Source organism: Chiloscyllium plagiosum, chromosome 42, assembly GCF_004010195.1.
Source record: "Chiloscyllium plagiosum isolate BGI_BamShark_2017 chromosome 42, ASM401019v2, whole genome shotgun sequence".
NCBI classification, from domain to species: domain Eukaryota; kingdom Metazoa; phylum Chordata; class Chondrichthyes; order Orectolobiformes; family Hemiscylliidae; genus Chiloscyllium; species Chiloscyllium plagiosum.
Window position 1 is genome coordinate 10,791,177 of NC_057751.1, and position 26,843 is coordinate 10,818,019.

The 26,843-nt window shown below is 42.6% G+C and overlaps 1 protein-coding gene across 50 annotated transcripts in view; it reads left to right on the forward strand.

Moving 5' to 3' along the window:
• LOC122543116 (calcium/calmodulin-dependent protein kinase type II subunit beta) overlaps window positions 1-26,843 on the forward strand; it is a 265,513-nt gene that overhangs the window by 115,170 nt on the left and 123,500 nt on the right. For 34 of the 50 annotated variants that reach the window (XM_043681395.1, XM_043681396.1, XM_043681398.1 and 31 more), the window contains exons 5-6: window positions 10,488-10,553; window positions 26,314-26,386. In XM_043681395.1, coding sequence (XP_043537330.1) covers window positions 10,488-10,553; window positions 26,314-26,386 — 139 coding nt within the window. Of the gene's footprint in view, window positions 1-10,487; window positions 10,554-22,240; window positions 22,314-26,313; window positions 26,387-26,843 lie in introns of all 50 variants that reach the window. The other 16 variants (XM_043681394.1, XM_043681397.1, XM_043681406.1 and 13 more) reach the window with 1 other exon arrangement.

A 26,843-nucleotide genomic window follows, 5' to 3' on the forward strand; every position in this document is an offset into this window, starting at 1 on the left:
TTAAGGTGAGGGTGATAGGCCGGAGAGGGGGTGGGGGCGGAGAGGTCGGGAAGAAGGTTGCAGGTCAAGAAGGCGGTGCTGAGTCTGAGGGTTGGGACTGAGATAAGGTGGGAGGAGGGGAAATGAGAAAGCTGGAGAAATCTGCATTCATCCCTTGTGGTTGGAGGGTTCTAGGACAGTTCCGGCAGATTGAAAAACAGCAAATGTGATGCCACTGTTTAAAAGTGAAAGTAGACAAAAGGTGGGGACTTAGAGTCTGGTTAGCTTAACCTCTGTCAGAGGGAATAGAAATTGTCCCGTTGGGGAGATGCAGCCTGGGTTCATGAAGGACTGGTCATGCTTAACAAATCTTTTGGAATTCTATGAAGACATTACGAGCAAGATGGACTACGGGGACCCAGTAAATGTGGTGTACCTAGATTTCCAAAAGACCTTTGACAAGAGGCTGCTGCATCAGGTAAAAATGCATAGCATCAGGAAGTAAAGAGTGGGAATAAATGAGTGTTATTCTGGTCAGCAGTCAGCAACGAGTGGTGTGCCTCAGGGATCAGTGTTGGGACTACAATTACTCACAATTTATTTTGATGATTTGGAGTTGGGGACTATGTGTAGTATGTCAAAGTTGACAAATGACACTAAGATGTGCGGCAGAGCTAAATGTGCAGAGGACTGTGAAACTGTGCAGACGAAACATAGATACTTTAGGTGAGTGGGCAAAGGTCAGGGAGATGAAATACAATGTTAATAAATGTGAAGCCATCCATTTTGGTAGGAGTAACAGTAAAAAGGAATATTACTTGAATGGTACAAAGTTGCAGCATGCACGAATCACAGAGGGTTGGTCTGCAGGTACAACAAGTAATTAGGAAAGCAAATGGAATTTTGTCCTTCATTGGTAAAGGGATTGAGTTTAAAAGCAGGGAGGTTATGTTGCAGCTGTACAGGGTGCTGGTGAGGCCACACCCGGAGTACTATGTGCACTTTGGGTCTCCTTACTTGAGAAACAATGTACTGGCAATCGATGGTGTGAGAGAATGTTCACTAGGTTGACTCTGGAGTCGAGGGAGTTGGTTTATAAGGAGAGACTGAGTAGACTGGGATTATATTCATTGGAATTCAGAAGAATGAGGAGGGATCTCACAGAAATATATAAAATTATGAAGGGAATAGATAAAATAGAAGTAGAGAGGATTATTCCACTGACAGGTGAGACAAGGACTAAAGGGCATAGCCTCAAAATTAGGGAGAGGAGATTTAGGACTGAGTTGAGAAGGACCTTCTTCGCCCAGAGGGTTGTAAATCTGTGTAATTACCTGCCCAGTAAAGTGATTGATGCTACTTCAGTAAAGCTCAAATAGAATTTTTGAACAGTAAAGGAATTAAGGGTGGACTGTGGCTAAGTGGAGCTGAATCCACGAAAAGATCAGCCATGATCTTATCGAATGGCAGAGCAGGATCGATGGGCCGGATGGCCTACTCCTGCTCCGAGTTCTGATGTTAAGCTTCTTGAGTGTTTTGGAGCTGGATCCATCCAGGCGAGTGTGGAATATTCCATCACACTCCTGATTTGTGCCACAGAGATGGTGGACAGGTGACTTCATTCTGTTGCAAATTGCCAGAAACTGACCAGCTCTTGGGATATGGCTGTACATTTGCATTTCTGGCCAGTGGTCACTCCCCACAATGTTGCTGATTGGGCGTTCAGTTTCGGTAATGTGACTCATTGTCAAAGAGAGGTCAATTCCTTTTTCTTGGGAGTATCATTGCCTGGCATTTTCACAGTGTGAGTGTCACTTTCAAATTCTCAGCCCAAGCCTGAACATCATCCAAATCTTTGTGCACTACTGCAGTTTCTGAGCAGTTGGAGATGATACTGAACACTGTGCAGTCATCAGTGAACATGGCCATTTCTGGCCTGACGCTGGTGGGAAGGTCATTAGTGAAGCACCTGAAGATGGTTGGGCCAAGGACATAACTCTGAGAAACTCTTGCAGAGATGTTCTGGGACTCCAGCAGCTACAACCATTTTCCTTTGTGCTAGATATGACTCCAGTCATTGGATACTTTCCCTTTTGATGATATTGACTTCAATCATGCTAGGGCACTGGAGAGTGTCTGGAACAAGGTGGCCTGACGAAAACTAAATTGAGCATTGATGAACAGGTTATTGCTGTATAAGTTCAGTTTGGTTGATACGACTTTGTGTCACTTGGCTTGTGATTGAACATAACCTGATGGGGCAGTAAATAATCAGGCTGGATTTGTCCTGCATTTTTAAGGTCAGAACATTTCTGGTCAATTTCACATATTGCTGGTGGGTGCCAGCTCTGGACATGACTGGTTCTCAAGCATAGGTTTTCAGCATTGCAACTGTTGTGCTTGGCCTTTGCTGAATGTGCTGTCTTGAGTCATTGCTTGCTATTATTTATTGTGAGGCAAACTGACTGAAGACAGCAGTGAGATGGTTGAAGACTGATGTCTGTGCTGCTGGAGACATCGACAGGAGGTCATTGTCACTGTGACATTTGATATTCTCACTGAAGCTGATTCCAAATGCTTCAGTCTTGTTGTTTGCACTGACATGCTGGGCTTTGCCGTCAGATGATCGAGATGCTTGTGCAACGATTGCACCAGTTCAGTTTTGAATTGTTGACCACCACTTGTGACTAGACTGCAGAGCTTTGAATGATCAGTTGGTTTGGGTGTCATTTCACTCTGTTTGTAGCATGCTGCCGTCACTGTTGAGCAAGCATGCCACCTTGTGCAGCTTTGGTAACTTGGTATTTTTACCTTCACTGCATTGGCTTGATACAGCTTCATGACTTCCCAGCCCATTTGTTAATCAGTCACGTGGCACACCAAATCAGAATGGCACATTTCCTTCCTTCAGTGTTTGAGGGTTATAAATTGGCAGTTTCATAGTGATCGTTATTGAGACGAGGTCAGTTTTTATTTGAGATTGATGAAATACATGTAACACCCTGTGTGAACTGTTTGGAACAAGGTCAGTCATGTGGATCTCTTGGAATCTGAGTTCCCTGATGGGGGCTGTTAATCTTGGAGAAATTGAGGACTGCAGATGCTGAAGAGTCAGAGTCGTAAAGTGTGGCGCTGGAAAAGCACAGCAGGTCAGGCAGTATCTGAGGAGCTGGAGAGTCGACGCTTTGGGCTGAATAGCCCTTCACTCTTTACCTTCTCGGATGCTGCCTGACCGGCTGTGCTCTTCCAGTGCCACACTTTTCAAATCTGTTAAATCTGGTCTAATCAAGGAGCCCTGGCTGATAGACATAAACAGGAATGTCAGAGATTCTGTTCACCCTGAGGAAGCTGGATTCGGGGCAAGGACTCGACTTGAGTAACCCGAAATAAAGGGTGACTTGGTGGTGGGATACTGGCCTCTGAGGAGTTATTTTACCTTGCTGCAGTGGTAAGAGTTGAAGTCATGTCTCTGGCATATGCAGTCTATTCCTCTGAATAATTTAGCCAACAACATGACCACTGATTTTTAATTCCCACACTGTTTACCTCACAGCAGACATGTACATGTTTCCAGAATTGCAAGATGGAATGTATTGGGCTGAGAACAATCTGTAGCCCTTCTTTTCCTGTTATACTCTGTACCCTCAACATACCATCAGAATATGAATGGCCCCCAGCCACTTCTAAGCAGAATGCAACAGCATTTACAGAGACAGTGCAAACAACCCAGATTGCAAATGTGTCAACAGATCACAGTACAGTGTACATGGAGACAGAGGGAAAATGTGCATCTGGACTTGATAGTAAATCAGTGATTATCTTCAGTTTTCCAGCATATTCTGCAAGATCCTTTTTATGCTGCTTACTCATTTGTCTGCAGACAACGAAGGAATTGTTCAGTGTCACTGCCTCATATTGCTCATTCGTTAGATCAGTTCTTACTATCACAAATTAGAAAAGGAATTCAATGGAGAAAAATCTGCACTGCAACACATACACACAGAGACACACAGATGGACAGTCAGACGGATGGTCATGCGCACACCCACACAAACATGGATGCAGACAGAAACCTAACTCACTGCAGAATGCTCACAGAGACAAACACATACACACTCTGTCACTAAAGACAGCAGAGTCTTGAAGAGGAATGGTAAAATTGTCTTCCTTTAGGCTTTTGTGCCAGTCGACAGGTTTCTCTTTGTTTTGGCTGGCTCTGTAACTTCAATGAATAATTTATTTATTGTCACTCGCATTTTTTAGTGAATAGTACAGTAAATGGAGTGACAACTTCAACATTTGCCAGAATGTGGCGCCATTTTGAATAGTTTAAGAATAAAAAGCAGAAAAGATACAACTGAAAAGAGTTTTGAGCCCTGAGCCAGCTCACAAACAACACCTGTGGCACCAACCCCCTTCCACTGCCTGTGCCGGACCCAAGCTTGGACTCACCACGCTTTGGGCACCATCTCTTTGGTGCTGTGCCCATCCTGCTGCCGCTGCTGCCGGGTCCCATGCTGAACCCACATGCCCCGCAACCAGGGGTCATTGGTTTGCTGACAGACCAGGCCGTCACGGACGCTGTTTTGCTAAGAGTTCTGCTCTGGTTGCTCTCCTTTGATATATCGCCTTGCCGGCACCGCCAACTTTAAAAGGCTACTGCCATCACCACCAGCTCCAATTGTTGGAGAAGGTTCACCTCCTTTGTCAGCCCCGAATGCAGGGAGAACATCCCTGATGCTGCTGCTGCTGCCACCACCTCCAGTCTCTGTGAGGAACCACGTCTGCTGTTGCCTCTGAATGCCAGGAGGAGTTACCATTCCGTGCACGTCCTGCTTTAGCTGTCATGCCGATTTCACTGACTAAACCACTGCAAAAGGCTGCACAGAAAAGAAAATCAAAAGGAAGAAAATGAAGGAAAAGCGTAGAAGTAGAAAGAAAAAAAGGAGAGCATGCGGGAGTGGATGAGCCCCAGGCATGACCTGCATGCAGCCCTGCTACTCTGCTGCCATCTTGAATCTCTCAGTGAGATTCTCACTTACTCTTTTGATCTTTCAAGTGTTAGCCAGTTTGCTTGGAGTCCTTAAGCTGTGGAATTCCCTTATTAAAACACTCTGCCCCTCCGACCTGTGTTAAAACATTTCTCAAACCTTCTACTTCTGGTCAGCAATACTTATATTTCTTATATGGCTCAGTGCCAAATTTTGTTTCATATCTCTCTTGTGAAGTGCTGTGGAGCATTTTACTAATTCACAATTGTTACTGGACTGCAAGTTGTTGTTCACTTGAGCTCTCCCAGTTTTGTTGATTACTGGGGCACCTTCGCTCCTGCAAGACTTGTGGCAAATTGTGCCATAACTTGCAGAACTCACGCAGCAACATGCAGTACAAGTTTAGATGTTTCAAAGCTATTGAATCATACCCAATAACCATGGTCCATTTTTCATGCGTTGCCATCGCCTGGTAACTTGTGATGATCACATGATAAAAATGCTTAAACAACTTGAAAAGGTAACTATGATTTGACAGATGTGGACTCTAAATAGATTTTACACTGGTGTGAAGGAGTCACCGGGATAGCCTTTTAAGCAGGCAGGTTCATGGACGAAATCCATTTATGGCTTTTGTCAACTGAAAGTTGGCTTTTAGCAATGTGTGCACATGGGAGAACTACTCATCATCTCAAAGGTGCATGTTGCAATGAGACAGTCATTTGTGTGCCTGTTTCATATTTGGCCGTTGTTCAGAGAACTTGACCATCAGTCATTGATCACCAAGTGTGGATTTTATTACTGCACAGCAGTTTGATCACCAGACAGCTGCAGGCACGACTTGGTCTTATGGGTTGAAATCAGTGAAAGAACATCACTGAATGGGTCAGTGACCCATGTCTTTTTCTGTATGTATATTTTTCTGCTGGTTCATTTGGTTTCCCTCAACTAACATCATGAGGACATTTGACCTATTCATTCATCTCCGTGTCAAAATAAAAGGGAAAAAAGGAGCTTTGGGTGATTTGATGGGGAAACTCTTAAACATTTGAAAATTATGAGCGATGTTTTGTAAGACTCAAGTCTCCAAAGTCCAATCTATATTCATGTTGACAGCCACACGCAGCCAATCTTGACCTGACTCTGAGACTGTTTGCACGGAGACTGTAAATCATTAAAACCAGGAGCAAGAGGCGACCCTTTGCCCTTTAATCCTGCTTTGCCGTTCAATATGATAATGGCAGAACTTGTATCTCAATGCCATATTACTGTTTTCACTTCAAACCCCCCCTTAATGCCTTCAACGTCTGACGAAATATCTCTATTTCTTGAATATATTTAGGGACTTGGCCTTCTGTGGTAGGGAATTCCACAGGATCACTCTGCTTTGGGAGAAGACACATTTCCTCATCTCTGTCCTAAATGGTTTACACTGTAACCTGTGACTGCTACCCCTGATTGTAGAAACCCCAACCAGGGGAAATGTTCTCCCTGCATCTCGCCTGCCCAGCCAGTTAGAATTTTATATGTTTCAGTCAGATCCCTTCTCATCTTCTAAATTTGAGTGAAAACAGGCGTTGCTGAGTGAACCTTTGCTGCTGTCCATCCCTGTTCTTTTTTCGGTCGAGAGACCAACTTGATACAATACTGCCAAGTGTAGTCTCCCCAAGGCCCTGTATAACTGCAGGAAGACGTTCCTGTTTCTGAACTGGAATCCTTTTGCAGTGCCGGCCAACATCCTAATTTCTGAGACAAACTCTTATTGGTGCAATGGTGGTGATCCAGAAGGCCCAGTTCAAGACCATCCTGCACCAGAAGTGTGTAATAACATTTCTTTGAGCAGGCTAATTTGAAACGATTTTTTATTGCCTTCCTAATTGATTATCTACTTTTCACTGACTTGGGCAGACCTGGGTACCATGTCCCTTTGTGCATCCATATGTCACAATATACCACTATTTCAGTAATATTCTGCTTTTCTGTTTTGATACCACAGTGTAGAACGTAATTTGGACGTTTAACCATGTTCTGCATCTGCCATGTTTTTCTACTCAAGATGGTTTTACCACACATTGGCAGAGAACTGGAGATCATTTGACATTCTGCAAAAAGAAGCACCTCATTGTATTTCATTTAGTCCTCTGCTTACATTACTTAAGTCATGTTCCCTGGTCCACCAAAAATTTTCTGGAATCCACCAGGTCTATATATCATACTCTGACTGTTTTATATGGATCTTTCCAATAAGTCCACATTTTGGCTTTTCTGAAGTGAAAAAACAACCTTTCTACTGATGACCTTGAAACTGTGGATCCACATTGAAGTCCTTTTGTAGATTTATACTGAGGCCTGCATATATCACATCACAAAAGGAACCAAATTTGATGTGGTAATTGAGAAAGGCTCTGACTTTGATTCTCAAAAGGATATTTTTAGCTTTCTATTTAATCGCTTTAACGAGACATTATAATGTTTTTAGCTTTGAAATTACTGTGTCACCTATATGAGGCCATCACTGACTAGTGAATGATCATCTCTGGTTAATCTCCCACTTAGAAATCTTGAAGACACAACCTGTTTGGAGATGCCCAACCCAGCTGTTTGTCATGACAGTGACCTACATTAAGAAGCATCTGTTCGCCCCGGTGCACACACCTCCATGAATTCTCTTGTCCATTTGAAGGCTCAAAGACATGAGAAATAGGAACAGAAGTAGGCTGTTCAACACTTTGAACCTGCTCTGCCATTTAGTAGGATGGTGGCTGACCCAACATTCCTCACGTCTGCCTTCATGTCATGCACAAGCTTGAGGGGGGACAGTTGCCCCAATGCCTTGATACAGATGTGGGTTTCTCGTTCTGAGTAGTCTCCCTGCACAGCAACCAATTACTGTCTCCAGGAAGCAAATAAAGATCTCAACCAATTAAGGACCTGAGTAACAAGTGTTGTGCATGCCCTTTGAAAGTCTTAACCGTCAATGTGGACATGGCTTCCAACATGTATTAACTTGGAAAATTTTCAAATATTTCAACAAGCTTGTTGCGAGAGGCCATTTCTCCTTCAATGCAGTGCATGAATACAGTGTCACATTTCTTTCTTGGTCAAGCTGAATGTGTTATTTACCACCAATAATTCTTTCTTAGGCACCAAGCCTAATATGTGAGTGTGCAGTTTCCTGGGTTTGGACATTTTGAAGGATGGGTTATGCATGGGCTTCTTTCCTGTCAGTGACACTGATGCCAGACTACAGCCTCAAGTTTAATGCATTCAAGTGGCTCATGGAGCACCTGTGGATGAATGCCAGCAGTGATCATTTAGAAATCACTAATTCTTATTAAAAATTCATCTGCATTTAGTTTGACACATTTGATTTGAATATCAGCTTTTCAGTGTGGTATTGATCACATAGCGTCGTCGTCAGCACTGGAGGCTGGTGCAAAGGAGCGATTTAAAATCCCTGCACGTGCCAGGGAATTTCATCTGACAGCTTAACCTTCTCTCTGATCTTCTTCATGGTCCTTCAGCGTTCTGTGCCCTATGTTCATACAAGGAAAATGACCACTGCCGCAAGAGTTTGGAGTGAACTATGGTCTAGGCATGGGCATGTGGCAGCCTCCTGGCTGTTAAAACATGGATTGTTAACTTGGCCAAACTGCAAGGCATGCTGGCTGTACCCTTCACCTGGAGGAAGAACACCTCATCTTCTGCTTTGAAACCGTACAACCACACAGCATCAATGTTGACCTCGCTAGTTTTCTCATCTCCCCTCCCCCCACCTTATTCCCAGATCCAAATCTCCAACTTGGCACCACCCTCTTGAACTGTCCTACCTGTCCATCTTCCTTCCCAACTATATGCTCCACCCTCCTCTCTGACCTACCACCATTACTTCCCCCCACCCACCTACATCTATCCATTACCTTCCTCTACCCCCACATTCCTGATGAAGGTCTTATACCTGAAACGTCACTTTCCCTGCTTCTTGGATGCTGCCTGACCTGTGCTTTTCCAGCGCCACATTTTTCAACTCTGATCTCCAGCATCTGCAGTCCTCACTTTCTCCTATGCTGGGTATATTAACCAAGTATAACTGTGAAGTCACAAAACCCACACACTAGGGGACAGCATAGTGCCAGGAACCGGGATTTGATTCCAACCTCGGGCAACTGTCTGTGTGGAGTTGGTACATTCTCCCCGTGTCTGTGTGGACTTCGTCGGTGCTCTGGTTTCTTCCCACAATCCAAAGTTGTGCAGGTTAGGTGAATTGGCCAAGCCCCAGTGTTCAGGGATGTGTAGGTTTGTTACATTAGTCAGGGGTAGAGTAGGAGGACATGGGAATGGGTCTGGGTGGGTTACTCTTTGGAGGGTTGGTGTGGAATTGTTGGGCCAAATGGCCTGTTTCCACACAGTGGTGATTCTATGAAACACAGCAGCCAGGTGTTAATGTCATTACCATTATGTGAAAGGCAACTGTTACCCTGGACAGACATATCCTCAAGAATGTCTCAACCAAACAAAGCAGGACCCAGACAGAGAGGCACCAGGTGCTGCTCCACAAAGAAACAAACAGTAGCAGGCCATTCAAATGATTGACAATGTTTCAAACTATTAAGTGTGTCTCCCTGATTGGCCAGGACTGCAGAAAGTTCCAGAAAACCATCCAAAATTGTAGAAAAATAGGGTTCACCTGCAGGCCAAGCTCTCGCAACCACTCTCTTGAATCTTCTGGAGGCTTTCTGAGGAGACTAGCGTGGTAAGAGGCAGAGACGAGCTGACTATCTGAAGAGAGAAAAAGAGAAAGCAAGCTTCACAGACCAGATTCAGAGCCAGAGAGACAAGGACTGCATAAAACTGCAAGTGATTTGGGAAGTGTTGTTACCTTGAGGGACAAATAGAATTACAGATAGCTTGTTTGGTGTTAAAGGTTATTGTACCTTCTTTCCTCATAAAATTGGGAATGATGTGCATTGATATTGGCTTGAATTCATAATGATTTGACCGCTTCAGTATTCTGGAACACCTGAGCAAATTCATTCATAACATTCTGGTTCAAGTTGTCTGATTTGTTTTAAGGAGGAACTAGACAACAGTCATCATTCAAAATTTGAAAAACTGTTGACCCTAAAGTCACTATGTAATCAGTTTGTGTGTCTCTTAAGATTATTCTTCTCAAAACAGGATGTGACATATTTGGAGCATGCTTGCGTTCTTGATGTCTGCTATTGTTTTGCTTTACTTGTTTCTTATTCCTTCTGCCCATATTATTTTACCATCTTAAGACTTTTGATTCTCACAGCACAGACGGAGTCAGTTTGGTTCACTGTGCTTTTGCCAGTTCCTGTTTCCTGTTCATGACTTACTCTCTTCATTTCAGATTTCCATTATTGGCAGTATTTTATCAGATTGACCAATCTCCTGAGCAGCAGGAATGGGAAAGGAGGTCAGCTGATACCAAAGCATGAATCCTTCAAAGCTCGTCTCTGTTCAGAGTTAACAATTGTCTCTTTTTATCTGCAGGGTTACTGGAGGAGAGCTTTTTGAAGATATTGTAGCCAGAGAATATTACAGTGAAGCAGATGCAAGGTAAGTTGTTTAATCAGTCATTTTCAGTGACAATGTAGGATTTTTGGATTCTACCAGATTGTCACCAGCACCCTGTACATCAGACATCATGGTCATTTCATTCTGTCTGTTTCAGAAAAAAAATCACTGTGATTGCTTAACTCAAATTCAATTCTGGTCTTGTATGAATCCTGGTTGGATGGAATGGATATGTCATGTAAACCACTTGGACTCTGTCAGTTCCACATAATTCTGGAGTATGCTCACACCATTGGGCGCAAACCATTTGCACACCTTGAGACCTGAAATCAAGTTGACTGTCAAATGGGTAGTTAAGTCTGTCACAGTGGATGACATCTTCACAACATTGTGCGCACGCCAGAGAAACTTTGATCTGGCTGTGCTATATTTGCTTTCCTGGTTCAAGTCTCAGTTAAGTTGCAGGATTCAACCAGCCACCCTTTGCATCTCTTGAAATAACTTAAACTTAATAGAGTCATAGAGCTGTACAGCATGGAAACAGACCCTTCAGTCCAACCCATCCATGATGACCAGATATCCCGTATAAATCTAGTTCCATTTCCCAGCATCTTTACCATATCTCTCCAAACCCTTCCTATTCATGTACACATCCAGATGTCTTTATAACTACACTCTCTAGTTCTGGACTCCCCCACTTGGGGAAAAGACCTCTATTTATTTTATCCATGCCCCTAATGATTTTATAAACGCCTCGGAGGTCACCCCTCGGTCTCCGATGCTCCAGCCTCACCCTGTGCTCAAACCCTCTAATCCTGGCAACATCCTTGTAAATCTTTTCTGAACCCTTTCAAGTTTCACAACATCCTTCCTGGAGGAGGGAGACCAGAATTACACATAGTATTCTAAAAGTGGCCTCACCAACATCCTGAACAGCTGCAACCTGACCTCCCAACTCCTATACTCAATGCAGTGACCAATAAAGGCAAGCATACCAAATGCCCTCTTCACTATCCGATCTAAGTGTGACTCTACTTTCAAGGAACGATGAACCTGAACTTCAAGGTCACTTAATTCAGCAACACTCCCTCAGGATGTTACCATTAAGTTCATAAGTCTTGCTCTGATTTGCTTTTCCAAACTGCAGCACCTCACATTTATCTAAGTTAAGCTCCATTTGCCACTCCTCAGCCCATTGGCCCATTTGATCAGGATCCAGCTGTACTCTGAAGTAATTTTTTCACTGTCCACTCGACCTTCAATTTGGGATGACATCTGCAAACTTACGAACCATGCCTCCAATGTTTACATCCAGATCTTATATAGAAATGACAAAAAGCACTGGACCCAGCACCGATCCTTGTGACAGACTGTTGGTCACAGGCCTTCAGTCTGAAAAGGAACCCTCCACCACCACCTTCTGTCTTCGAGCCAGTTCTGTATCTAACTAGCTAGTTCTCCCTTAATTCTTATGTGATCTAACCTTGCTAACCAGTCTGTCATGCAGAACTTTGTCGCATGCCTTACTGAAATCCATATAGATCACGTCCACTGCTCTTCCCTCATCAATCCTCTTTGTTAGTTCTTCAAAAAACTCAGTCATGTTTGTGAGATATGATTTCCCACACACAAAGCATGCTGACTATCCGTAATCAATCCTTGCCTTTCCAAATACATGTACATCATGTCCCAGGATTCCCTCCAACAACCAATGTCAGGCTCACTGGTCTATAGTTCCCTGGCTTTTCCTTACCACTTTGCTGAAATAATGGTACCACATTTGCCAACCTCCAGTTTTCTGGCACCTCATCTGTGACTGTCGATGATACAGATATCTCAGCAAGGGACCCAGCTATCAGTTCCCTAGCTTCCCACAGAGTTCTGGGGTACACCTGATTAGATCCTGAGGATTTATCCACCTTTATATGTTTTAAGATGTCCAGCACCACCAGCTCTTTATTATGCACATTTATAAGATATTGCTATTTCTTTCCCCAGATTCTATATCTTCCATATCCTTGTCCACAGTTAACACTGATGCAAAATAGTAATTTTGTATCTCACTCATCTCCTGTGGTTCCACAAGTAGGCAGCCTTGCTGGTCTTTACTGGGCTCTATTCTCTCCCATGTTACTCTTATGTCCTTAATGTATTTGTACAATCCCTTTGGATTGTCCTTAACCCTGGTCTTTCCAGAGAGAATCTCTGTGTGACTGAGTTATAAATTGGTGAATGCAAAGAGCAGTTCGAAGAATAAAAAGGGAAAAAAGTTGTCGATTTCAGCAAAAAAGTATCCCTTCCAGCCCACTGGAAGAATCAAAGTATAATCTCTGCATAAGGTCTATATAATCCTACTCCTTAACCTTTTTAAATTAGTTCATGACATTAGAATCCGTTCCTTCTTCTGTTAAGACTTGGAAGGAAAAATGTAATTAATCCTAAATGGATGAATACTCTTGTCCCCACTCACTTTTAACTGTGTGAACTGCTGGTAGGTGGAGGCTGTGTGCTGTCTGGACTGGCCAAACCAAGAGAAGGTTGGTGAAATGCAGCACTCAACTTCAAAACTATAAATACTGCTGAAGACATGACTTAAAAGATAGGATTCCCCCGACATGCTAAATCCAATGTCTTGATGAGATATTGTGTGTCAATATAAGGTGTCGATTGGGTGGTCATTTCCTTTTGTCCCCCCCAAAAAACGGGCATATATCCTTCATTCTAACCATGTCCAAGTTGAGTATCATAAACAGGGAATAACCATGATGTCTGTGAAAAGTGCTTTCTTTTGTAATATTTATCTCACAGCAGTGATCCTGTTAAAGCATAGGATTTGGACAGTAGCACAGCAGACCTTTGGGGTTTGCAGGAATTGTCTTGATAGTTGAGTATTTGAAGAGCAAACAGCTGCAGGCCATAGACAGATTCAGTTAAGTCAGTGAAAGTAAATTAATGCCTTCCACAAATAAAAAACTTCAAGTTATTGTGGAAGAGAATTCTGATAGCTGAAAATACTCTGTTAAGATGCTTGGTTGAGGGTGAGAGATGTGACGAAGATGCTCCTTTAACAAGTTTAGTTTGTCTTTGTTTTTTTCCATGGAGGTCATAAATGCAGAAGTTCCATTCTGTCTGGTTTGGATGAGTTCAAGGACCAGTTTGATTGTAGCTTGCAGGTACTGCCTCAGGCAAAAGGCTTACAGGTTTAAAAAAAACACTTGTACAATGAAAGGGGAGTGGCCAGTTTTCCCAGCTTAGCTTTACTCTGGTTGGGTTTGGTTTTAGCAAGCAGTCATCTTTTTTGCAGCTGAAAGAAGGTGATCTGTGTTGAATCTCTCTGTCATCTCTCTCCTGTGAGACCCTGTGTTTGATTTTATCTTTTTTGCTAAGGTGTGTTTATGGGAATTGTTGCAGGAATTTGGAACTGTGTCATTAAATTGGGATGACCTATTGGGTTTTGGATAGGTTAAGTTATTCTATATTCTGTTCTCTCTTGTTGGTGTTTCATTCGGTAATCTGTAAATACATGCTGTTCTGTTTAAAACCTTCTGGAATATCCACTTTACACCTTCTCAAAACAACTAGAAAAGTTAGGGTCTGGGCTTGAAGTGTTTTGAGGGGGTCTGGCCTGATGCTTAACGGGGCGGCATGGTGGCTGAGTGGTTAGCACTGCTGCCTCACAGCGTTAGGGAGCCAGGTTCAATTCCAGCCTCGGGTGACTGTCTGTGTGGAGTTTGCACCTTCTCCACATGTCTGCGTGGGTTTCCTCTGGGTGTTCCGGTGTCCTCCCACAATTCATAGATGTGCAAGTTAGGTGAATTGGCCAGTGTTCAGGGGTGCGTAGGATAAGTGCATTAGTCAAGGGTAAATATAGGACAGTAGGGAAGGGGAATGGGTCTGGGTGGGTTACTCTTCAGAGGGTTGGTGGGCTGATAGGCTTGTGGATTTGTTGGGCTTGTTTCCACACTGAAGGGATTCTATTCTTTAACAGAGGACATGTCTTCTGGGAAGATGATGGACTTGGTCTGAGATGTGTTGACTTGTTGCTTGCTTGTGGAACAAGCGTGATTGGAGTGTGCCTGAGCTGTTAGCTAACAATGCAAAAAAGGGTGCCAAACTCCCCCTCAGTGGTGAATCCCTCCTAGAATCTAGTCATTTTGGACTAAGACAAGAAGGGATATCCCCAGCCAGATGGTCGTAAATAGCTGTGATTCTCTCACTGCAGGGGGCATAGACGCATGCAAAAATGCACATAGGAAACAGGGTCAGTCATTCGACATTTCTTGATTTTAAGATCTTGTGGAAAAGTCTCCAACACTATACTGTGCCGACCAGTCTTGATTTGGGCATTGGGAAGGTACATCGGGGATGATGGGTGTGCAACATGTTAAGTTTCTGATCAGCAAAGTGAGAGACAGTTCGAAAGTGCGCCCAGTACAGACAGCACGATGAGAATGTTATGATGAGGAAGGGTCACCTGTCAGGCATTACTAACAAAAAGAGACGCCCCCCGCTCACACATCCAAAGGTTCGTGGAAGTTGTCTGCCATATTTTAAAGGAGTTACAGTTGGCAAGGATTGAAAATAAGTTCATAGTGATAATGTTGTCTTCCCTTTGGCAGTTGCAGGAATGTACATTTTACTTCAGAGTATGTGGCTGTCAAAATGTGTTGGGCGTTTTTTCAACTGATCGGGGAGGGATAAAGACTCGATACAGACAGTGATTTAGCCTCAATCTATCTGTTAATGACCTTGCACTGGTGCCTCTCATTAACTGTATGTTCTGTTTCGATATGCATTTCATTATTTAAGATTGAATCTTGCAAATCTGCCAGTGGTTATCTGACCTTGCCTGCTTAAATTAAATTAGGGGAAGAAAATTAAAGCCAGCATAAATGCTGTTAACAGGATCACTGCTTCAAGGGACTGTCCACTGTGGTCACTGATTTTTATTAGATTTACCAACTGAATTTATGAGAAATGCTAATTATTTTTTGTTTTTTCATCTACTTTCGGGGAAGGGGAGGGTCAAGAAGTGTCACACGAAGGAACCTGACAGTGTGGATGGTCCCTTCAACCTTGGTGAATGTTTGGTGAGGTCAGGGGACTGGGCTGTTCTGTTCTGATGGTCTAGGAATTGAAAGACCCTGTAATACAACACATTTGCCTTTGCTTGTATAATTTTAATCTCATTCTTTCTGCACCTCAAGCTATTCCTTTGTGTTTTAATTGTGCTTGCACATGTTTACATCTGTGATGACCTCACTTCTGAATGTTTTCTGTGCCAGTTTTCCCGTTTTGTCTCTGATGTTAAGAAAAAGAAGATTTTTATTTTAATTGTGAATGAACTTGGGAGGAAGAGTAAGGTAATTTCTGATGTTCGGACTCTCCTAAATTTTTGTGTTTCCAACTCATCCCCTCGGTTTAACTCAGGATTTGGGAACATGATCAGTCAGGTTAAAGAGTAAGGAGATTAGCTGTTGTATTTAGTCAAACTAATTTACAAAATGTTGGCTATGAGGAAGTAAAAGTTGGAAGACACTGAGAAGAAACCTTTTACAAACTCATTGCCAGGGTAAGATTCACAATTTGCAAAGTTACCAGCATGACTTTGTTGAGAACTTTACAGACTTGGTGATTGTGTCTGTCCATCTCAGACATCCTTCTTAATCCTGTTGAAATAAATAGAACTTGTTCCGCAAGTAATGGAAGATTCTGGTGTTGGTAACAAAATCTGTCACATTGACCAGAACACCTGCATGTTGTTCATAACTTAAAGCTGTTAACAAATGTTCAGAAGAATATATATCTTGGGTTCCGTGGCTCTGGAGTTGCTCAAGTCATCGGGTGACCTTCAGTGCAGTGATACCACTCACCAAGGTGATGTGATGGATCAGCTCCTTCCTATTATCGAGCCGACACAAACATTTGCAGCATTCCCCTAGCAGTGGAAGCTGGTCCAGCACTCATGGGAGCCAATTTCAAAAGAGGAGATGACTGAGGGGCTCTGTGCCCCTGTAAGCCTGAATCTGCACCTTGTTCGTAATTTTAAGAATACTGCTTAAGCTGACTTTCCAATCCTTCACACTTGTGCACTGATTTTGCTGGACATTTGTATTGGTCCAAGTTTTCTCAGCAACCTTTGCTGCTTTCCTAAACCAGTGGATTTTAATTCCTTTTCAGATTGGAGTTAAAATATAATCTCGAGACAATGAGTTTCTTTATTCACAGATTAATCCTATTTAAAAAAATCAGTGGGAGAGGTTAAACTGTGCCTGTGCGTTGCTGTGTTCAGTTGTCATTGGTGATGAGAAGATTTGTTGGAACAAACCCTGTCCAAGACTGTTTCCTTCTCGTTATGCTGTTCTGACATTCCCCAGGCACCAAGGACCAGAATGAAGAGATGAGTTACAGACTTCAATTACACTATTTCATGTTGCCAAATGATTGTTCACGGGTCCATGGAAACGCTGCTCATGTGACCAAATTTCAAATTGATTGGTTCATCGGCCAGTGATGAACAAGTGGTGAAAGAAGTGGGCTCCTGCTTACTGGTGTTAATTGACTTATACTTAATTTATACAAGGGCTGTGGCACTGTGGTTTGTATTACTTGGCAGATCTTTGTTGCGCAGCCTTGTTTAAAAACAAGTGGGTCGTTCGCCTCACTGCTCCAATAGAAGAATGTATAATTTTGTTTTTTCAAAACAGCCTCTCTCAAGTGATCTTCAGCAGTTAGTGCCATTATTACATTTAATTATAATTATTAGACCAGAACAAGACAGTCTTTTGTTTTAGATTGGAGGTGATAGAAAGGCTAAAGGGATTTTGTTTTACATAGTATTCCCCCATCATCATTGTTCTAAATCACAATTTTTACTACCCATTGACAAATCCTACTTTTTTGGGGCGGGGGGGATGGCTGTTCAAAATTTCAGGACCAACCATAATTTCCAGTGTCATTTCTCACTACTGAGCATGATGATGTGGGTGAGGGGGTCCTGTGTCAGTCAAGATCTTAGCACAACTTCCTCAACAAATCCTCAACATTATTCTGTACATCATGGGAGACTGTGGCTTCTTGATAATTTCATGAGACAAGTAATGCAGAGGCACAGGATACTTCAAGGACGCAGGTTCAAATCCCGTGGCAATTGGTGGAATTGAAGTTTAACATTAGAGTTAGAAAACCCATCTGACTGACTCAAATTTGTTCGGGAAGGGTATCTGCCATCCTTGGCCAGTCTGGCTTATGTGTAACCCGAGACCAACAGCAATATGATTAACGCTTCACTGCCCTATGACATGGCCCACCAAGCCACTTGGTGAAAGAACAACTAGTGATGGATAATGAATGCTGACCTGGTCAGCAACACCCACCATCCAGTGAAAGCACGAAAGGCTTGAGTTACAGGGCTGCTTAAGTTGGCATTGTCCCCTCATCCATGAGGAAGTGAAAGAGAGTGGTAGGGTTCAAGGGGAATTCCCCAACCAGGCTCCCAGCTTTGTGATTGTCAAGGTAAGTAGTGTTGCAGCATTGTTGGCTGGTTGTATCTTTGTTATACATCAGTCTTTCTGTCGATCACAAAAAGAGGAGAATGAAAGCCCTCGTGTGAAAGCCACATTTGAGATCTGTTTAGGATTTTTAACAATGCTGGATCGCCAGGGAAGTACTTTTTTGAATGTCATTGCTGTTGCAATGTAGAAAGCAGACAGCCAGCTCCCACAAACAGCAAATGTGGGAACAATGACTGAATCTGTTTTAGTGATGTGATTGTGAAATAACAAATCACAGACACGGTGGGAAGAATTCATTTGTTGTTATTGCAACAGTTCCATGTGAGCTTTTCTAGCCACTGGAGATGGGGCCTTGGTTTGATGGCTCATCCAAATACCAGCAGCTTGCACATTGCAGCACACCCTCAGCTCAGATTTTTGTGCTTTAGTTTCTTGGATGGCAGTTTGAACCCACAGCTCCTGATCCTAAGGTGGGAGTGTTCGTAGCTCAGCTGTGGCTGGCACTGAGGTAGTGGAAAGCCACTTTGCAAATCTAAAGTGCCTTCTGAATGGAGATCAATTGTGGGATTCCCTTCTGATTGAAGAAAAGGTCTAAAGTCCAGGTCACAATTCAGGCTTTTTAATTGGCAGGGACATCTTTGTATCAAGGAACAACAGGATTAATTTAGCAGAATTGCTGTGGAGACCAGCCTGGACCCAAGCGGAGGGGACACCCAAGTCCTTGATATACTTGTGCATTTTATTCTCATACAATCTGATCACAATTCTTCAGGCCAAAAATACAAAATGCACAAATATGGAGCTTTCTGTGGCAGAAATAGCTGTGAAATATTTTTCAAAGCACAAAAGAGTCTGCTGAAATCAGTTTTCACTAAGGATGCTATCATCCTGAAAATTCTTTCACGTCTTTGGAACAGTTGTGCTTCTAACTACTTCCAAGCTTGCTTCTCCTCCTCAGTCAGTAAAATACAACATTACAATACATTTGGTCTGTCTCCTAGTGTCCTGATACGATATCACTTGGGACACAGCTTTATTTAAATCTTTGAAATAATATGTGTTTCACCCCTGGATACACCTGTCAAACTGTTGTATTGTAAAATGCCTGTGTAAACTTGGAAGATGTGTTCTAACATCCTTTGCTGGAGGTGGAAGTGCTGCAGTGTTGCTCCTGAGTCAGAGGTGATGCATTCATGTCTCATTCTCACACAACTGGAGCTGACATTTCCATATCAGTGCAAAGTTCATACTGCACTGTTGGGAGTAGTTTCTCCAGTGGATATAAAAGATAGCACTGCAATATTGGAAGAGTTTTCTCAATGTCCAAAGTAACATCCCTCAGCCAGCAGATTATCTTGACATTTGTCTCATTGCTGTTTGTGGAATGAAGAGAATGCTGGGAACACTTATCGGGTTGTTGTGATTCCAGACTGAGAGCTGACTTTGTAGATCATTTTCGTTTCTCATTTAATGGGGTGGTCTAACCCAGAAGCAAGCACACGATACTGCACTGCAGATTTGGTTTTAACACTAAAACGGATGTACGTTATTCAAAATGCACAAAGACAAAACACAAGAAACCAAGCTTTTTACAGATAACACAGGTTTAAATATTTCAAAGCACACAGTTTCATGTGATAATGCAATTCCATTAATCCTAATAGCACCCATTTACAGTACTCAAACTCGAGAGAGAAAACCCTTCTTTATCAAGTGTACAGAGCTTAACTGACTCTTCAATTCCTGTTCTTGAGAATGTGAGCTGCTTTCTCGATTCTTCATTCACTAAGTTTAGACTTGCTCAGTTTCAACTTGCAGTTTTCAACCCAACATTTATCATATTTCAAACTAAAATCCTTGGTATTTCTATTGGTAACCTATTTCTGAACAGTTTGAAGCAATCCTCTTCAGGTGAAGCTGTTCTTATTTGAACCAGGATTTCTGCAAAACAACTGAAACCAAAATCTTTTCTAAATCTCTTGGTGTTTCTGTCCTGCCAATAGAAATGCTGTTAAGTTCCTTCCACCTGAAGCCTATCTACTGCCTATGTAAAAAAATCTCCCAGTGTGAACAAATTCCCATTAGCTTCCAAGAACCATCTCTCTCATATATTTTATTTGAATGAAACAAAGCTTCAGAAGGTTTTACAAGTGAAGCATCAAATCCTTTCATTCATACAGACCAAAACACATGCACCATGAATTCAAACTTCAAACTGGAAGATAAATTATGTTGAAATATATAATCTACAAGAATGTGGAGACACAAAACAGAGTTTGTGTTTCGTTCCTCTGAAACCTGCTTTTCTGTCTGCCCAGATTCTGCCAGACCTGTTGATTATTTCCAGTGCTTTCTGGTTGTACTTGAGATTTTGAGTTGAGAGAATATTTTGCCTTTGTATTGTTGTTTGTACTATCTTACTTTGTGCAGTTTGGCAACTGTGTTTGACTATGGTACAACAGTGAGTTCACTTGAACCTTTGTTCAGTGGCTGGAAAGCATTCTTGGACATCCTGATGGTGTGAAAGGTGCTGTGGAGACATTTATATTTGAAAAGGTAAAAATCAAGATAAATCAAAGATGGAAACTCAGTTTATGACTGTGCACCTTAGTCCTTTTACAGCTGTTTCCCAGCCGCACTCCTCTCCTCCCTTCTACTTCACTGACCCGAAATCATGTGAGTTGACTGTCTTGTGGAGTTGTATTTGGTCCTTTGCACAGATTTTCACAGTCACACTTTGTAGATAAAAATCTCACTTGTTATAAAACAACCTATGTCTCAATCCTTTGAAGAATTCCATAGGAGATCTGTTCATATACATGTCTTGCGTAACTTTCAAATTTCTCAGATGAATGGCATCTGCCTTTGTTAAACTACCAAGCAATTCCTTTGTAGTTAAAAAGCATGCTGATCTGCTGTGGAACTAGGACCTCAGTTAGAAATTATTTGGTAACTTGCACCAGGCCTGAGGAGCACATGATCAGCAGCCATGCAAGTTTCCCCATGGAGTCCTGAAGCATCAGAATAACAGATTAAAAGACGATTTCACCACAAAACAGTCTGGCTATTGTCTACAAGTCCGAGTGAGGGCAGCTGATTGTTGTTTATTGTTACAGGGATTTTGATGCCTCAGTTTTTCCTTTTTCTACATCAACACCTGATGGAAAGAGAGCAATGAAAGAGAGGAGCTAGAGGATGGAGAAAGAGGTTGCACTTTATCACCTTAATGTCAGCAGCTAGTTTTGTACACTCAGCCAAGTGGGAGCAATCAACACTGTGGCACAGGTAATTTCCAAATCAGCCTGTTAAGGGAGATATTAGCAAGCACCTCTGGAGCATATGGGACTTGAACCCAGCTCTCCTGGTAGGGATGCAACCAATGCACCAGAACAGCATGTATCATGGGTGGATAAGATATTTTCAGTAGTGATTCCAGCCTATGGTTAGGGGCACTTCAGCATCAGTGAATGCAATTAGCCACCCAGCCTCACTGCCCATCAGCCATATAACATGAGAAAGTGGTTCTTCTGGGTTTTACTTTGTATGAGAAAGGTCGCTAAAAGAGATAATCCTTAAACTAGGAGCAAATTGCAAACGTGTTTGAGACCGCTGACCTCTTTCAACTGGATATTTTGTTTGTGATTAATTTGGTTATTTGCTGGGGTCTTGTGAGAGTGGTACAAGAATGAAAAAGCCTGGAGAGAAACTGAGTTGACATTTCAGATTAATAACCCGTTCATCAAAACTGTGCAGCATTCTTTTCTCTCAACAGACACTCTCTGACCTGTTGAGGTTTTGTCCAGATTCTTTTTGTTCCTATTTGAGCTTTCCACAGTTTTTTGGGATTTTTCTTTGTCCTGTGTTAGTGGATCACGTTGTTTTAAGTATCACTGCCTTGCTGTTACGAGTCATAGCAGTCAGAAATTACCTTACAACTGTTTCCACTCTTTGTGTTCTTTCTAGATTTCATTTCTTGTTTAACTGTGTGAGACTTAAAGTCAAAGGAAGCGTGAGTTGCCACTGGGCTTAACCAAACGCTGCTCTGGCACCATGTGGATGTCTGTGTGCCAATAAAACTGTCCGTTTCTTCCTCCTCTTGTGACGATTCTCCTCTTCACTTCCACAACATTCACTAGTCCTATGGTTCTCCCCCTTCCTCTCCTTACCACTCCCCCTCCCCCCACTTGTCTCTCCTTGTCCCGCTTTGTTTTACAGTCACTGTATTCATCAGATTCTAGACAGTGTTAATCATATTCACCAACATGACATAGTTCACAGGGACCTGAAGGTCAGTATTTTCTAACATTTACAGGAATGAAGAAAAAGAACCAAAAAAAAATGATACGCTTGAGTCTAAAATTGTGTCATGTTTACAGGTGCAGAGTTTCTTCTGCCTCTGGTTATTGTTTGTCCTCTTTTGTGTTGTTATTTTACCTCATTTTCGTTGTCCGACTTTGCATGGCTATCACTACCATTCCCAAAAGTCTCTTGGGCTCTCAGCTGTGACAGGCAATCGAAAGGAAATCAATCGGGAAAACTCTAATCATCAGCAGTGCTCTTTCCCCCTAACTACCCACCTCCCTTCCACCTTGCCCTCATGGTTCCCTCATCTTGTATGCTAGGTCAAAAACTTGAATTCGTTTTGCAGTGAAAGCTTGCTGCACATATTGGAAACAGAATGCCCTTCCCCATAAACCCTGTCATATTTAACATAAAGTATTGTTTTGGAAAATGTTACCCCCTCATGACCTTTGAGACTTCAAGGGCACGAATGCACTTCTACCCCTCCCATCCTTCTCGAGTCTGTCATGCTTTATTGCTCTTGACAATGTTCTTTAAGAGAAGCACAGACTGGTTTGTGGCCAGGGCCAAGCATGAGCTTAGAACCACTTCCTCCTCCTCATGGCAGCTTCAACAACTGAGACTCCGATCAACCACTCTATCAAGTGAATGGGGCACTCGGTATCATACAAGAATCAGACTGCACGCCACTGCGGGTCAATGGGTGGATTATTTAAAGCTGCTTAGGTCAGTTTTGGTAAAATTGAGGCCACTGAGTCACTTGGATGGTGGTTAGATGCAGGCAATGTTGGTTTACATTGAGATCAGGCTGCAGGACATAGACCATCAATTGTGAAGTTGTATGACAGGGCGTGAAATCTTTTTTGAACTTGAGGTTGGTATTTAATGTTCCAGAACAAGGATTTTGCACCATCTCTGCTCAAGCTGAGGGCAGGGGTATGGCAAGATGGCATAGTACAGGATGAGGTAATGTTTCTTGCACCAGTACAATATACATTTGGTCACCTATTGGTTTTCTTGAGCGGTCTTGTTTTCTTTCTTGAAATATATAATGCCTTGCTCGTTGCCTAAATGCTGACTCCCATCAGTTGATAGAGGGTGACTGTATAGCATTACCTGAAAGGCTAAAACAGGTTTATTATTAGGTTAACTCGTTCACCATGGGCTGTGGTATTTATTGAGTCTTTTGTATACTCAGATTTGAATAATTCTGACTTCTTTCCACCCCCCTTTTTCAGATAATTACAGTACCTTGATATTCACTTTTATTTGCCATTATGTGAGTTTTTCATTGTTTCTTTTCATTGATGATATTTTTGTGGGTAAATCAGTATTTTTGAGATTCAAAATGATAAACAGTTGACATCAAGAATCACATGGTCCTCTCCCCTGTCCATGATCAGCATCAAAAGAGACCCTGTTTCATTTTGAACTCATCATGAGGCGAACTTAGTTTTCACCTCCTGTTCTGAAAATCCTGCAGCACTTCACTGGTCTCACTCAGTGGAATCCTTGCAAATGCTCAGATTTGTTCATCTCCCAGTGGATCACCCTTCCTTTGGAGGCTTCATGAAAAAATAAGATGTAATTCCGAGAAACTATCAATGTCCATGTGTCATAGTCCTTCCAGCTTCAGATCATTTTTCTTCAATTGAGAGATAATGCAAAGATGAGTATTAAAAATCCTTTTTAGTTAATATAACTATTAATTTTCTCAGTTTAATCTTAGCATAGAATCCCTACAGAGTGGAACCAGGCTACTCAGCCCAGCAAGTCCACAAAGATCACCTGATCAGCACCCTACCCCATCCCTGCCTTTCCCATGGCTAATCCATTTGGTCTGCACATCCCTGGGTATTATGGGCAATTTAACAATAGCCAATCTATCTTTGGATTGTGCAGACATGGAGACAACGTGCAAACTCCACGCAGACAGTTGCCCGACGGTGGAATTGAGCCTGGGTCCCTGGTATTCTGAGGCAGCATTGCTAACCACGGAGCCATCATGCTGTCTTTTTTGGGATTGGTAGCCTTTTGCCATGATTCTGTACTGTGCGTTTTCAGAAGATTTGTAGCTCAGGTTTAGGTTCTGGATGTAGGTTTGCTTGCTGAGCTGGGAGGTTCATTTCCAGACGTTTCGTCACTCTAATAGGTAACATCTTCAGTGGGCCTCAGGCAAAGCAATGAACATGATTCCTGCTTTCTATTTATATGTTTGGGTTTCCTTGGATTGGTGATGTCATTTCCTGTGGTGATGTCATTTCCTGTTCTTTTTCTCAGGGGGTGGTAGATGGGATCTAGAGCTCCGGTTGGAATGCCATACTTCTCGGAATTCTTGTGCATGTCTCTGTTTGGCTTGTCCTAAGATGGATGTGTTATCCCAGTCAAAGTGGTGTCCTTCCTTATCTGTATGTAAGGATACTATTGAGAGAGGGTCATGTCGTTTTGTGGCTAATTGGTATTCATGTATCCTGGTGGCTAGTTTTCAGCCTGTTTGTCCAATGTAGTGTTTGTTACAATTCAAACAGGCAGAAAACTAGCCAACAGGATACATGAACACCAACTAGCTACTCTCTCACTAGTATCCTTACATATAGATGAGGAAGGACACCACTTCGACTGGGACAATGCATCCATCTTAGGACAAGCCAAACAGAGACATGCATGAGAATTCCGAGAAGCTTGGCATTCCAACAGGAACTCTATCAACAAACACATCGAGTTAGACCCCATCTGCCACCCCATGAGAAAAAAAACAGGAAATGACATCACCACAGGAAATAACATCACCAACCCAAAGAAACCCAAGCATATAAATAGAAAGCAGGAAACATGTACACTGCTTCGCTTGAGGCCCACTGAAGATGTTACCTGTTAGGGTGACGAAACATCTGGAAATGAACCTCCCAGCTTAGCGAGCAAACCTACATCCAGATTCTGTACTGTTATGGCAGTTCAGTTTGCATTTTTTAGTGGGAGAGCACGATGTCAATATGAAATCATTGTTTCTTAGAAAAATGTTTACATTCTTCACGTTCTAATGAGAGCTGGCCCCAATGAGATAATGTTTTGAGTTCTTTGGATCTTGAATTAACAGTGGGAAGCTTGGGTTGGGTGAAGGTTCAGGAAATGCACTAATTTTCTACAGCTATCTCAGAACTCTGAACATTGCACCTTCTTTCAAATGAGCCTCACAACAGCCAGGAGCCACAGACTGAAGCAAAGAAGTAATTTAAAATAACATGGGGCCATCAAGTTTCTATGAAGTGACCCTGGGATTGAACTGAGTTGGGAGTTTGAAGGTGATGGGTGTTTCAAATTGTGTCCCCAAGTCCTGATCACAAGCAATGATCACGATATATGCTGTGTGTCTTTGGTTGTTTTGAGGTCTACTGTTTATCCCAAATGTTTAGTTTGTTCAGTGGCTGTAGCAGTGGTAAAGATCACATCTGAGTGCTGCTTTTGAGGTAACATAGTGGTGAGCAAGATGCTTGTGTTTCAAAACTGACTGTTGCTGCTTGTTTCTGGTGGTGTGCCTGTCTGACCTGGTTTGGGCTGACAGAAGACAAGTGGTGGGACAAGAGCCCTGTTCTGCTGTGGTCAATCAGTGGGGTATTCAGAGGAGGGTGATACACATGTGCATATGTGGGCGTTTGAATTACTGTGTAAATTTGCCCATGGGAATCAAGCAGATTCTGTATGCTTTGACAGACTGCCTCCCTGGTCTAGCCATTTGATTTAGAATGCAAGATATTCTGTGACAGCAATGGGCCGATCAAATCCCCGACCTTCCCATGGAGAAACAAGTCAAACCAAAAAGTGGTTCTGTTGCATTTTTCCTGCTGGATTGAGCCAGCACCAGATGACTCCTGCTTTGCCCTGGCCTGGCATTATGCTGAGACATGTTTTTTGAGAGAGACAGAGCGCCAGTCTGTGCCACGTGAGACTCACCTGCAACTAACACGCCCCCTGGTGTTTGCATGCAGTCATTGCATTCAACAGATCCTGGAAGCCGTACTGCACTGCCACCAAATGGGTGTTGTCCATCGCGATCTTAAGGTGAGTTGTACTGTAGTAATGACGGCGAGATTGTAACCCTCGCGAGTTGTGTCTTTTACATATTCTGGTAAACTGTTTTACATTTCTTTGCAGCTCCATTGGCACTGGTAATTTTAACACGGAACAGGAACTGAGGGTTCCCTTTGAGATTAGTCTTACTGGGAACTTTCTGGGTGTGGTGTGCTGTTGAGGGTGCATATGTGCAGTTGTAAAAGTCTTACCACGTATGCTGATGAAAAGACTTTCTACTTCTGGGTAGTTAGCAAATTAATTATATTTGAGGTGGGATTGGTAGCCTTTTGCCATCAGTGCAGATATTCACCTCTTGAAAGGGCTTGTGATGAATTTGGAATTAATAACATGGTGAATAAATTGCGCTTAATCTAAGCACATTGCTCGACAGAAACCCAGAAAAGTGCCGTGTTGCTTTGTTTTTGTTCAAGCAACTACAGCTGCA